At 45.5% G+C, this 14,289-nt stretch overlaps 1 protein-coding gene across 1 annotated transcript; it reads right to left on the bottom strand.

Annotated features, from left to right (window-relative positions):
- Window positions 1–338: 338 nt before the first annotated feature.
- LOC132457169 (F-box only protein 33) lies at window positions 339–13,911 on the bottom strand. The gene is made up of 6 exons (XM_060051240.1): window positions 13,206–13,911; window positions 11,258–11,368; window positions 10,804–10,964; window positions 10,520–10,713; window positions 9,417–9,714; window positions 339–7,876 (listed from the first exon to the last, which is right to left on the bottom strand). The coding sequence occupies exons 1-6, from the start codon at window positions 13,688–13,690 to the stop codon at window positions 7,611–7,613; spliced, it is 1,515 nt and encodes a 504-aa protein (XP_059907223.1). The 5' UTR covers window positions 13,691–13,911; the 3' UTR covers window positions 339–7,610.
- Window positions 13,912–14,289: the final 378 nt, after the last annotated feature.

Genomic DNA, 14,289 nt, shown 5'->3' with positions numbered 1-14,289 from the left:
ACCTTTAAGTCTCGGAGGACTTCATATATTGTGTTTCCCTTAAAAATATATATATTTTTATATTATTGCATTGTTGAAGGGAGCCATAGACTGACTTTAATTGTCGTGAATATGACCCAAACCATCTTGAAAAATTATTAAAAAAAAGAATGGAGCAAAAAAGGTTTGGAACCCCTGCTTCAAATGAGCAGCCCATATCTCTTGACAACTGAAAGGTCCAAGACAATTCTTTTTAACTCGTAACATTTTATTTTGTCTGAACAGAAGAAAATTATCATAAGGATTGGGTTTGACAACACAATACTGACCGAAAACGCAGAAAAAACAACAACATTCAGGGGTTTTAATTATTTTATTCACTTATTAAAAGAGAAGCAAATCAAAACATAATTCGGCCGGTTGCACTCTCCCTCCGATGCCCAGTTTATACCAGCCAATAAAGGAGTTTTATGTACATTGGTTTTTAAACACAAAATGAACAGTGGTCCACAACAGGACCACAAAACCATTTTTTTTCCTACAATAAAACTGTTGGCGAGCTAGTTTCACCCTGACCAGAACAACCCTCTCCCTCCCTCCCTCCCTCCCTCCCGCTCACAGATGGAGCCAGAAGTAAACAGCTCTTACACGTTTTCAAATAGAAATTAAAGAATAAACATGACTTTAAAAAGGGATGGTTCTGAAATGGGTCAACTCTACAACCATTGTGTAATTTCACTTTGCAATATTTTCTTAGCTAAATAGCACACCTGGAGCTGATTGACAAACAAGGGCATACACACACGTTATTAATATGTTCACACACACTGCTCAGAATTTCTTTAATTACGATTAAACATCTTGACCTTAAGAAAAATAGAGCAATCGATGTTATGTGTTTGCATTTGAAATTCAGTCTGGCCTACCCCCAGCGCCCAAGTTTCAAACACGCCCAAGTTTCAAACACACACACACACACACACACACACACACACACACACACACACACACACGAAATACTCTCTTCGCTTTACAAAGTGGACTCATAGATTGAACCTGGACATGAGTTCTATAACTTTGTACATCACGGTAACACATTTTTGATATCTATACAAATATGCATTGTGTTTAGTGTGCATCATATGTATCGCCATTAATTGGTTCTTGTTTTTTTTAATACGCAGCAAGGCGTCGTCAGCACTGTTAGTACCCCATTGTGGCCACTTAAGTAAGACTGCCGTTATTGCAAACTATCGTTGATTTCAACAAATGCACAACATTCGTATTGCTATTGTTATGTTCAAACTGGAGCCGCCTCAAGCCGGTCTCACAGAGACCAAGAGTTTGCCGCTGGGCTGGTTGACCACAATCTATAACAGCCTCAAATAAACACAATAAAAGTAGGATTTCGTGAGATTTTGGAGTAGTCACAACATAGTCATCGTTCTCGTCATAAGGCCAAGTGTAGTCAGTCATTGCAAATCCTTACCAGATTTTTCTACCAAGTTACGGCCATGAGAGGAAAAAAATTAAGTTTAAGAAGAAATTAAGGTGTGGACAGGTGTATGCATTTCTCTTGCATAGTTGTAAAGAATTACTCTCAGAGCAGGCCCACCGGCCAGCTGGCCCTTCAGGAGGACTGGGCTCTGTATTCTTTTTTTTTTTTTTTTTTTACATTTCTTAAGACTGACTTTTGTGAACCAGAAAATAAGGAACACCTTGAGTCACCATTACGTGATGAAACGCCAGAGTTTGCTAGAGTCACTGCCGAGCTAGCAATGGTCGGTGGTATAATGGGTGGTTCCCAAGGTTTAGCCCTACCTAACCTTCTGAAACAGTCAGTGAGATGTACTACATGTGCCATGCTGTTGATGCTTCCCCATTCTAGGTCAGTACACTTGTCAGGAATGTGAAGAGTCACACACTCCTTCGGCGACAGACATGTTTCTGAGGCCTGATGATCCAGCCAGCCAGAGCTGGCTGGATCGGTTTGGCAGGAGAGCACGGGGTCGGCCTCCCAACATACAGCTACAGAGGATGATCAGTCAACTCCTGCACCAACCCCTGACCTAGAGGCGGCCTTCATCTGTATTCAGCCGTTACTCGAATAGAGAGGTTCCTCCTGATAAAAATCCACTTCCAATGTTCCTACGTTGTATTCAGTAGATGGCAATGTTCATTCAATATTGAGTATATAAATATAAGTTGTATTTTAAAAAGGTCTCAGAAAAATATAATTAAAAGCAAACACACAAGTGAGCTTCTCAAATCCTGTCCTCAATGAGTAGTGCCAAAAATCACCCCTTAGTACACCGACTTAATCTGGCCCTCACCTCTCAAACCTCAGGGACGCCTTTTCCCATTGGCTAAAGTTAGGGCGAGGTGATAATCGTATAACCACTGGTAAGTCTGAAAACAATAAATGCCAACAAATAGAGCAATTGCATAACTCCTGTTTGGTGCGGTCCCTTTGGCTTTTTGTCGACCTTTGAGGCTGACCCAGAGCCTGAAAGACTTTGGCCACATTGTACCAAGGCTGCCACTCACAAAGTTGTCTCAATATTGTTATTATAAACGACTGCACAAGCAATATTGTGGACCATTTGTTTGCTGGCAACACTCACCATGATTTATTGCACTATTCTACCGTGGGTTGAGATAACACTGGTAACTTAATGTGGACTTGGAAAGTGCTTGAATGCATGTTATACTTGTGGCTCTGGGTTTGCCTTTAACAACGGTGTTGACAATGTTTAGATGAGTGCAGGTGTGGCACAGACTGCTGATTTGGTGCTACATTACCACGCCCACACAAACGACTTTCCATAGCATATGTATCAGGCTATATTTGCTTGGTTTGGTGGAGTCACAGCAGATACCATCTCATGGGTGACAGACAAAGACGTCCCTATGATAAACTACAGTAAAACAACTTTCCCTCCATTGGAGCTACGGCGGCCTGCACCTAACTGAGCCACGACGCTAAAAGCAGCTTTAAACGTCAACGCGGTCTGAGCGTTAATGATCTGTAAACAGAAGGCTGTATGCTCTATGCATTTGTTTACCGCTCTGGTGTAACAAATTGTTCAGTGCGCTCACACACAAAGCCTTTGACTCCTGTATGGAGTACATATGGGTCTTGAGTGTAGAATAAATGTTAAACGAGGCTAATAATACTGTGCTGTGCCCTCGCACCTCCCTGTCCCATTGCTTGGAATGTACATCTCAGAGATTGGGTTTAGTACCGGGGGACGGTCAACTTGCTGCCATCAATCCATCCCTCTCAACCCGTATTAACATTCACGAAGGTGGCTTTGGCCGGCAAAGATCTCTCCTCGTTGGGTTCACATTGAGCCAGGTGTCTTTTTCAACCATCGGCCGGAATTTGTTGCCCCTTGTTCAGTGGACAAAGCTACCTGGTGAATCCTCTTATAGGGTGCTCTTAGGAATAGAACCCAGACAAAGATTCAAGGACCCGAGGCAGGCTCATTATAATTGGAGTACCTCACGAACCGGTCCTGTCCAGCCAGCAGTCTCGATACCTTCTTAAACAGAAAGGACCAAAAAGTTAAAAAAAAAATCTTTGTACAAATATCTGAATGCGTGACCAAACACATCAGAAAGTTTGCCAAGTCCCTAAGATGGCCTCAGAAATGACCCAGTCATAACACCATCTGGAATGTTCCATGTAAGAGTATCCATCCACCACTTCTAAGGTTCGGCCTAAGAGGTATGGCCTCGGCCTTTGTTCCTTCTTGGTTGCCCACAGTGTTCAGAAATGCAAAACAAAGTACAACTTCAGACTTGGAGTTGCACATTAAGGCCCTTTTGGCCTACCTGCAGGCTTTCTGGACTCAAAGACGCTGTAAGTTTTGGGACAAGTTCAAGCCTGACAGCCAGCTGGTGATGAATCACAAAAAACGTTCACGTCGCTTCCTTTTTTTGTATTCTTATGATATTTTTTTTACAGCTGTGGGTTTTCCCATTTTCACGTTGTTTACAGACACTGGTCAAGGTCGGGGCGCTACCGAACAACATCAGACACCATGTGGCGTGGGGTAGGGTCAAAATAAAACCGACTGTCTAAGGAAATACTTGGGGTGTTCTGAACGGCCATAGAGTGCCTTGTAGTCTTTGACCAGAGTCAGTCAGACAGTCTGTGGCCACTTCAGACATGGATTTGATAATAGTTGTGTCATGGTCTTTGGCAGCATTAAAAGAAAAAACCTTTCAGGAGAACAGTAGATCCAGCTGCAACTAATACACTTGTAACTATCATCGTAAATACATTAAAGACATTGGCCTGAGCTATTGTTACAGCACCTCTACTTTTCCTTCATCCTCAAAAATAAGGAAAACATGACCTAGCCCTGAGAACAAATCAATAATATCAGTTTTCTGCTGTTGTGGAAGGGGGGACTGTAGTGGCACACATGCATAACTCAAGCTTCTGTCATCAAGATAAGACTCTTACAATGTTGTAACTTCAGTGATCAGCCAAATGAAGCTATAATGCAAGAATGTCGATAGTGCCGGAAGCATTGTTCAGAAACACTATTCTGCCCTCACTTCTGAATGCAAGTGGACCTAGAGCCCATCTGTAAATATTGTTGCCGCTTCTACTACTCAATCTGTCCTGGACAGGATATAGAACTGAATATCCATTAGAAGAGGAATCAAGGCTTATGGCTTTGTCACTTATTACAGCTATAGTCGGCCCATTGTATGTCCAATAAGATATGATACAGCAAAGAAAGTGTACGAAAGAAAGAGCAGATGGAGACTTTGTCAAAGTGTTTGCGTTATAATGAGCATATTGGTGCTAGCTAGCCTCATAATAAATTCTGTAAAGGAGGGCTCTCCTCCACCTTTGCTTTCATTAGTATGCCAATAAAAAGATAAAGACACAACTCGCCAACAGGGACCATTTTAAATTGCTATCAGGTTTGCAGGATTGCAGTTTCCCCTTCAATGTGTGCCTGGCTCAAATACGAAGCCACAGAAAGCTACCTGAAGAGAATCTAGGTACCAAAGTGTATTAATCCTGAGTTGTGATCCAAAGTCTATAAAGATGATCAGGTCAGGACCACAAATACAGCTCAACTACCAGAGGACTCCTTATGTGCACACATTCTGCTAACTTCTTTCCTGGACTGAATACTAGGTTACATATGTCCACCATACACAGTTCATAACTGGAATGCATCATTTGCTTCTGCAACACTGTTATGGCATATAATATTTTAGGCAATGCAGATGGAAGAATTTGGCCAGCGATTGTCAACGTGTGGCAAACACCTGTGAGACGTGTTGAAGGCCACTTGCTCTCTTCTGGACCCCAGTGTTTCAATCTTCTCCACATGTACCATAACCTTGAACATATAGTTTGTAGAGATCGGTCAAATTCCGCGAGCCTGAATCGATTGTGACGGAGCGATAGGCGTATAGGTTGTACACACATCTGCAGGCATGGCCATTTGTCCACAAGCTACAAAGCTAGACGATATTGACCATGCCAGTCAAAAGGGTGGGATAGTGTGAAGGCCTACGCCCCCTTGCCCCCTTGCCCACCTCCACACCAATAGTTCACAGTAAAGATGGGACTGACAGCTTGGGGTTGCCATCCTTTCTTATAAACCTTAATCTTTGAAAAATAAATGTACGACCAGGTCTTGATGGAGAAGCCAAAGGTCCGAGACACGTTGGATCATTAACAACCACAACAACAAAGGACTGGAACACATACTGTTGTTTTCAAGGCATCTGTGAAATAAGAAAGTTCCCACATTAACAAACTACGTGGTGGTTCACAAGTCTTGGCCATCATCAACACCCTACTGTACAGATCACCCAGATGCGTGCTGCCCTTCACAGCCAGATGTAACCTTCACAATGGTAATCAGTGAATTTGAGTCCAGGCTGCTTGTCGCTAGGTAACCACCTCTTTGAGAACAGTAAAATTTTATCATGTGCAGCATCGACACACACTTTGGCCTTGCATTAATAAAATTACTTACGCAAGTCCAACTATGTTCATTCAGTGTTTCAGAAATGTATTTGTTTTATTGAACAAAACTAGGAAAAAAGGTTGCAGAGTGCTTGCAGGTTCATAAAAGTAACCAATTATTAACAAATACTATTTCGGCATCCTAACCTTTCGACAACCTATGCTCGCAAAGACTAGATTATTATTTTTTTTCCATGGCGGGATTTTCCTTTTCCCAAATCCCTTTAGTTCAGTAACTCGGCAGTATATGCATGCTCTCTTGCACGTTGAAAGCTTTTTGTTAATAAAACGCATATGGCTCAAATTTAAAATACCTTGAGGATGACTACCAATGTGATGGACAACAAAAGTTGGTCTGACTTCATATTCGATTGCTTTTCAGTCTTTCTCTCTACGGGAGGCAACAGATAATGTCAGTAAATAAGCTCTGAATTGCCTCTTGCCAGTTGAGGATGGCACAAAGCTGGGAAGAGCATGAAGGGACTAAACGGAAGAGCACTAAAACCACCCATCTCCCAGTGTCTGGAAGACCTTCAGTGGACTTAGTGATAAGGCAAATTGCCCTGATGGGATAGTACACCACGGGATGGACGTCAAACTTTTAAAAACAGCTATTTGAATGGGTTGGAGTCCTCCAGAACCAAGCAGGACTTTGTGTTACATAAGTATGACAACATCCTCACGTGGTGGCTCCGTCACTCTCAAAAACATCTCCTGACATAGAATCCCTAGGTTGGTCAGCGAGATAGCCAATGGGAGGCTTGAGTTACCAACTGTGGCCATTACAGGAGGATTTGGAATATTCATAGCCAGTTTTAGGGAGATTTGAGATGCCCAAGCCTCATTCAGCCACTTCAGCACCCACCCTCGCCAACTATGAAACAAAAGACCAGCAGTGGTGCTCATAAAATAAACGATATGGGCCCAGGACAACCAGGAGTATGTGAGCTGAAGCTAAGCAATGCCATCTCTAGGTAGGCACAGACAGAAACGGAGACAGACACAGCAAGAAATAAAACCATTTGAATTTGTTCAACAACTTGCACTCCACCCATACCTGCACTTTCCCCTCCAACCAGCTGAGCCCTATTCTGATCCCCACAGCAGTATAGTCCTATAGTTGAATATAAATAGACACAGACCGTATTTATATAGGGGACACATTGCACTTGGATTGCAAGGGGGAAAGAAAATGAAAGAGGTGAATGAGATCGAAATGGAACTACAGGAAGTTAGGACAGGAAGTTGGACAGGAAGTTAGAGATGGATCAAGCCGGGACAGAACAAACCAAACCAGGCCCCAGGAGAAAAGAAAATCACTCTATAACGTAGAGAACTTGGCAACGTGAAGATCTCTATTCGAAACCAAGGTACCAAGCAGGTATGCTCACAATGAAAAGAAAAAGCTAAACTCTAATGATGGAAAGAAATGTCAATAAATAAAAAACAATAGTTTAACTCAAATCAGATCATGAATATAGGGTTAGTTTGCTTACAGATCAAGTTCTGATTTTTGGTCATAGATAAGATGTAGTCGACTACAGCCTAAGTGGTGCCTGGTGAAGGATTTGATTCAGACCCAGTGCCTGGGGTGGGCCCCAGTCCTCCATCCAACCCCCCGGAGCTACATGCCCGTGCTGAAGGCGTGCATCTCCCGGTGGAAGTGCTGCGTGGGCTCCGGCAACACCAGGTTGGGGTCAAGGCTGGGGTGCCAGACGCGGCCCAGGCCCAGGGACACCTCCTTGACCAGGTTGTGAACGGGGTCCCCCTCCACGTACGTCCACTGGTCGGGGTCGAAGTCGATGCTCTCCTCGGTAACGGCCAGGACACGCAGGCTGGAGCCCCGCAGCCGAGAGATGGCCACCAGGTTGTGGGACCAGATGGTGTAGCCTGGAGTTTGGGGCCAAGGAGGGAGTCACATTTAGGGAATTTTGCGGACGCTTTTATCCAAAGTCACCTACAACCATTCATTCAAAGCCAAAGACCTCTACCGACAGCGCTGTAAAATGTATGCTCAAGCTAACATGCTTAAAAGGAAGTTCTCTATGTGCTCCGACTCTGTGAAGTGCTCCCTGTTTAGAACCTACATCACACCGTTATATACTGCTCAATTGTGGTCCAACTATAGAAAAAAAGAGTATGCATACTAGGCTCAAGATAGCATACAATGATGCAATGAGGCTGCTACTTCATGTCCCTAGGTGGCATAGTACCAGTCAATTGTTTGTGTCCACTAGGGTGCCGACTTGTGAGGACACTCTTAAGACAGCTGATGTTTAGTTTTATGTGTCACTTCACATAATTGAAACCCTAGTCAGCCCTCTGAAAAGCTGCTATAGATTCACTTCTAGGTTAAGACAGCATTGGCGCAATAGCCTGTATGTATTTTTGTAACTCCTTTTTTTTTTATACTATATGTATGATGTGTTATATAGACCTGTGTCTGCAATACAGCTTTATTATTATTATTCACACATTCACACACATCTACCTAGTCAGGAGCAGTCAGGGTGAGCCGTCTCATTTCCCTTTACTACGTAGTGAGCAACATAGGAAAAACGTTTCTGCTTTAAAAGTCAAACCAAGAAGTACCTCATGGATGAACATTGATAAAGGCCTGTGAGATGCATTTTTCCACTTTGGTTTAACCTCAGTGAGTCTGGGATCCAGTAGTCCTATTATACAGAACAGCTCCTGTGCCCAGAAGGCACCGAGCTGGTGTGCCTTCTGACATGCCTGGTAAAGACACGCCTGGTCTCCTTTTTGGAGATGAGGAACTCATTTGCGAGAATGGATGAAGCTTTCAGAAGAGGATTTTTGTATGTGTATTTCTACAGTGGCCAGTAGGTCAGGGAAGTTCATTGGATACCATTTTACAGAACACTAATTACATGATTGGTCTTAACAAATATTATTCTCAAGTCTGTTTTGGAGAGACCACACCTCAGTTAATTACACGTAACCAAATATTGCCATTTTAAAACGGTGGAGATTAGCCCGTTCCGCTGGCATGCAAAGCAGCCACACGTCAGCCATGAGCGTGGCGACTCCACCACTAAAAGCAGCGAGATGAGCACGGACCAACAAACAAACCATTTTCAACGAGAGTTACGCAGACAACACTGGAACAGCGTACTGGTACAGAACGCCGAAAGACTCGGAGCGAGACATGTTCACATTTACATTTAGGGGATTTTACTGACACTTTTATCCAAAGCGACCTACAGCCATTCATTCACACACCGATGGCGGTCAACAACACAAGTCGACAGCCAGCTCGTCAGGAGCAGTCAGGGTGAGGCGTCCTGCTCAGGGACACCTCGACACTCGGCTAGGAGGAGCCGGGGATTGAAGTAGCAACCTTCCCCTTCCCAGTTTACCCGCTCTACCTCCTGAGCTGAAGCCAGCCCACACGGAGCCCCCCCCTCACCGTGTATGACCAGAACGGCCAGGTGCGTGCAGCGCCAGGCCAGCAGCACCAGCGGGTCCTCGTTGCGGTTGACGCTGAGGTCGGGGTAGTGGCCGTCGTCGCGCAGCAGCAGCAGGTGTGTGAGCGTCTTGTGGTACTGCTGGGCCACCAGCTCCAGCGCCCCGTCCGTCACCGCCGAGCTGTAGCTGTCCAGGTGCAGGCGCTCCAGCGGCAGGCTGGGCTTCAGCACGCGCAGCAGCTCGCCCCCGTCCACCTCCAGGGCCATGATGTAGACACGCAGGTTTGCACTCACACGGACCTGTGTGTGGGGAAGGCTCGTTAGGCAGGCTGGGTCGTCCCACGCCGTTACTTTTCCTCTCATTAACGCGCCGATGTAGCTGTTACACTTGGATATCTGCATGGATTCGTTTATATTCTCTTGCTGAACACGTTGAAAGGAAAGGCACACCAATTAGATGGATCCTGTTGACCGTGTTTTATTAATAGGCTGTGTTTGTGGAACACAGTTCAAGGTCTACTTGCCGATCACTTGTGAGGAGTGTGGAGGGGGCGGATGTCTGCAGTGAGGCTAGAGCTGATCCTAAATATGTCTGGTGGCCAGTGGCAGAAACATTTGGAAAAGATTATTTTTTTAAGCCTTCAGCTAAAAACACCAACATTTTTATTCCAAAGAGCTGAATCAATACTAAATTCAGTTTTTCACTTAAGTAATGACAGTTTTAACTTTAGCCATATTTACCAGGTTTAAGTTAAAAGCCAATCTTACAAATTCAATATTAACACTGGACACCATGAGTGTGATTCAGAGCATGGACATTATTTTAAAACCAAAAAAAGAAAAGAAAAAAAAGACTTTACATTTTTAAAGGAGTTAGCACTATAATTAGTGTCCAGGATGACTAAAAGAACTGATTCAACAAACCATTGGTCGGATGGATCTTATTTTTTTAATATATGAAATTCACAAGCTTCATAGTTTTTATTAAAAGACTTTTAAAGCTCAATAAAAGTGTAAGAACAAGATTGCAGTGGATTGATGCCGTGTTTGTTTCGGGTCGGTGAGGACTGAACACTGAACCATGTGTGGCGGCGCGGTGGGTTACCAGAGCCTTCCAGTCATCATCGGTGGCCGTGCCTTCGAGGGTGGCGGCGTTCAGCAGCAGGGAGAGCCGGTGCAGTGGGACACGCTGCTTCGACGCCAGCAGGCCGCACAGCTCCGAGGTCAGGTCTGAGAAGTCCAGCGCCAGGGAGCGCAGGCCAGCCAGGCGCTCCACCTCCGTCGGACTGATGAGCGGCGCTGCAGGAGGAGGATGAAGGGTGGGGGATCTGGTTAGTCGAGTTCTGACTGTCCTGAGGAAGGTGTGGAGTAAACAGTGAGACCACGTACCCATCTGATGGTCCAGCAGGCTGAGGTGCTGCAGACTCTGGGCCGACAAGTTGGACAGAGAGGCCAGGGAGCATGGCGTCACCAGGCCCAGCATGAAGCCACACGACAGCCAACGGAGCTGTCTGCTGTTGGACAACAGCTCAATGAACAGCTGCTGGATCCTACACCGACCGACCGACACCGGATAGACAGAGAGACAGGTAGGATTAAAACCAAACCTTTACGTGTGACGGTAGAAGTGCCACAACAAGCAAAAACAGAGGGAGCTGTCCGTGTTACCTTACAGGCTTGTTCAGTGTGGAATTCATTGTGTGCATCACAAGGATGTCCATTAAAAACAACCAAAAAGATCATAATCCCTTTTTGTGTTCATGTATTTTGCCAAAACAAACTTGTTGGCTATAAGCTGACTAACATAAAATGGTCATTGAAATGGCATCGGCCTGCCACTCACTCTTTAACCTTCTTGTCTCCGTGGTGAATGTGCTGGAGGTAGGAGGTGTCCAACAGGCCTTCCTCCTGGAGGACACAGGTGTCTGCGTACATACTCAGCTCCTTCAGGTTCCTGAAGGATACAAGGGATGGCGACATAGAAGTACATTATAACATAACCTCACATAATATACAACCCTATACACGGTATGGCAACACCTAGAAAAGTGTTCACTGACACAGTTTTTCAATGTTGATTAATCAATTGATTATCCTAATAATGGAGTCTGTAAAACAGTAGAAAAAACAATGGCTGAATGTCAATGGCTGAATGCCAATTATGATGAGAAATTTGAAACATATTAGGAACTAAAGTATGAAATAGTATGGTTTTATAATTGTTTGATAAATTGGGGAAAATAACTCTTGAAGAATATGTCACATTCAGAATGCATGAAATTTGTCTGCATTAATCTTAAAATGCATCTTCTTTACGCAAATTCAAATCACCCAATGAAAACGACCTACTTTCCAATTGTTTTATGCGCAAGTACTGAATAGCATTTGATTGTGGTGCTGTGGAGTGGCATTGAGGTGCATACGTTTGTCAAAGTCACCATAGCTGACTCAAAACACTGCTCATTCCCCAAACATCTCTATCCAGTCAGTCACCCCCATCTTAAGTGATCAACCGCAGAAAGCCAGGACTAGCAACACCATCTACATGGATGGCTTTATTAAAGCCTCATCACAGCATGCATCTTAGGGGAACTGATAGTTGAGATGAAGGCAGAAATCATTTCCAAGTAAAGGTGGACATGAGAATGCCTGGTCGGGCTTGAATATCATTCATGTATTGTGATGAAGTGAAATAAGTGCCAAGGCCTAGCGCCAAGAAGAATACAGTCTGTATGCCTGACATCCAGAGTGTTTCATCAGGAAAGAAAGCATCTAAAAGCACGCATGATACAACATGTCAACAATGTTCAACACAGGGCAACAGAAAAAAAAGAAGTAAAAGATTGGGAGCTAAGCATAAAGAATCTTAATTTCAATTTCGAGGGCGCTATGATGCAAATTACTATTTGTAGGCCTATCATTGACAGCAATGGGCTTCGTGATGTGGAACGCTCTGGAAGTGTACTTTTTCAGCACCAGAAAGCTGTAGAACCGAATTAAATCTGTCAAACGGCCACCATCACCGCATAATTTATCCGTGCGCTCAGGGTCACGTCATCCACCTGTTCTTTAATCAGTCTACAGTACACGCTGAAACGAGATGCAGGTGTCAGTGCTGATCTCAGCGTTAACATTACAGTAGCAATCACAGTCACCTAGCATTCTCTCGGCCCCACCGGTGCGGCTGTATTGTTGTTGCTGGTGTGACCGCCAGTGCAACAATACAACCCAGGAGAAGGGACCTGCTACAAAAGAAACGCAGACTCGCGTTTGACACCGCATGCATTCGGCTGCTGGATGCATGACCCCGTCCGTCCGTCAGCCCGTCCGTCCCACACAGAGCCCGTCCGTCCCACACAGAGCCCGTCCGTCCCACACAGAGCCCGTCCGTCCCACACAGAGCCCGTCCGTCCCACAGAGCCCGTCCGTCCCACACAGAGCCCGTCCATCCCACACAGAGCTCGTCCGTCCGACACAGAGCTCGTCCGTCCGACAGAGCCTACCCGTCCCTCATATAGCACGTCCATTCCGCACAGAGCCAAGTGAAATGTCTGCCTGGCTCAAATAAAACTCAAAAGTCATCCTTTTAGTTTGCTAGAATGCACCCACCAGACTCCATGACGTCACTGCTGATGTCAGGGTTTGTTTATAGCTCAAAACGCCTAGTAGGGCTTCTTGCAACGTGCGACGTAATTTTCCTCATTTTTAGGATACTCGGTAATATCTGTGTGTCTTAATTATATCATGCAATACACATCTACACAATGCACATACAATGCATCCATCCATACCTGTTGTTTCGGGTGCAGGTCAGCACGCACAACACCTGGTCCAGATAGGTAGTCGTCGCTTCTCTCCATCGTGGGGAGGACTGTGGGTCCCTCTGCAGCGGGGCAGCGTGGTCCCTCTGGGGGGCAGCGTGATCCGTCCTGCCCGGAGGCGCCCCCTGGTTCGCGGGGCCGAGATGACTGTCCACCGGGCCGAGGTGACCGTCCACCGGGGCCAGCTCCAGCCGCAGCTCCCGCACGAACGAGCCGAACTTCCGCATGAGGAACTCTAATCTCGGGGTAGCCTCGGACCCGCAGCCGCCGCCGGTACAGCCGCCGCCTATCCGGAGCTTGAGCCTGGTCCAGAGGGCCGGGTAGAAGAGGCACTCCCTCCATCGGGAGCACACCGCCGAGGCCCGCAGCTTGTCCCGGTCGGAGAGGAAGGAGAAGACATGGACGATGAGCTCGCTGGGGAGAGCCATGGCTCCGACACCCCCACACAGAGCCATGGTGGAATTAACAGGTCGGGTCAAAATTGACCAAAAACTCACTTGACGATAGAAATAAATTTGAAGCCGTCGTAACAGTCGATGTGTGAAGGGTAAAGTGCTTCTTCCTCCTGGGTTCGAAAACAAACAGCGCTTTAGCAGCAGTGTTGCCAGATTTCCAATCAAACGAATTTTTCAATCTGGCAACCCTGGCTGCAGGCGTGCTGCAGCCAGGGTTGCAAGATTGGGCCAGATTTCCCGCCCAATCTGGCAACGCGTTTTAGCAGCTCTGCCTTCAATACTACAGGACGCCACCACTGTACTCATTCCATGGGGGTCGGTCAAACAGTTACCTTTGACAAAATATCGATGAATCTTCTGTGTGTTTCGTTTTATTTCACGTTACCGTTATGTTGGAACGTATTGTTTATAGATGGACTAAAATTAATCCGGCAAGCGCTTTTTATTTTTACGACGTTGTGATATAAAAACATTTTAGTGTATTGGTTTGTTCCTGAGTGCTGCTATTTTTGCCATACAAATGTTGAGCACTAGAGGGCGCCCGATCACCAAGTGGCTATAAGAGCTCACCGAACACGTGAGCTTTATTATGGAAAGGC

This window comes from Gadus macrocephalus, chromosome 5 (assembly GCF_031168955.1).
Source record: "Gadus macrocephalus chromosome 5, ASM3116895v1".
NCBI classification, from domain to species: Eukaryota; Metazoa; Chordata; class Actinopteri; order Gadiformes; family Gadidae; genus Gadus; species Gadus macrocephalus.
This window is presented reverse-complemented; position numbering and strand designations above follow the sequence as displayed.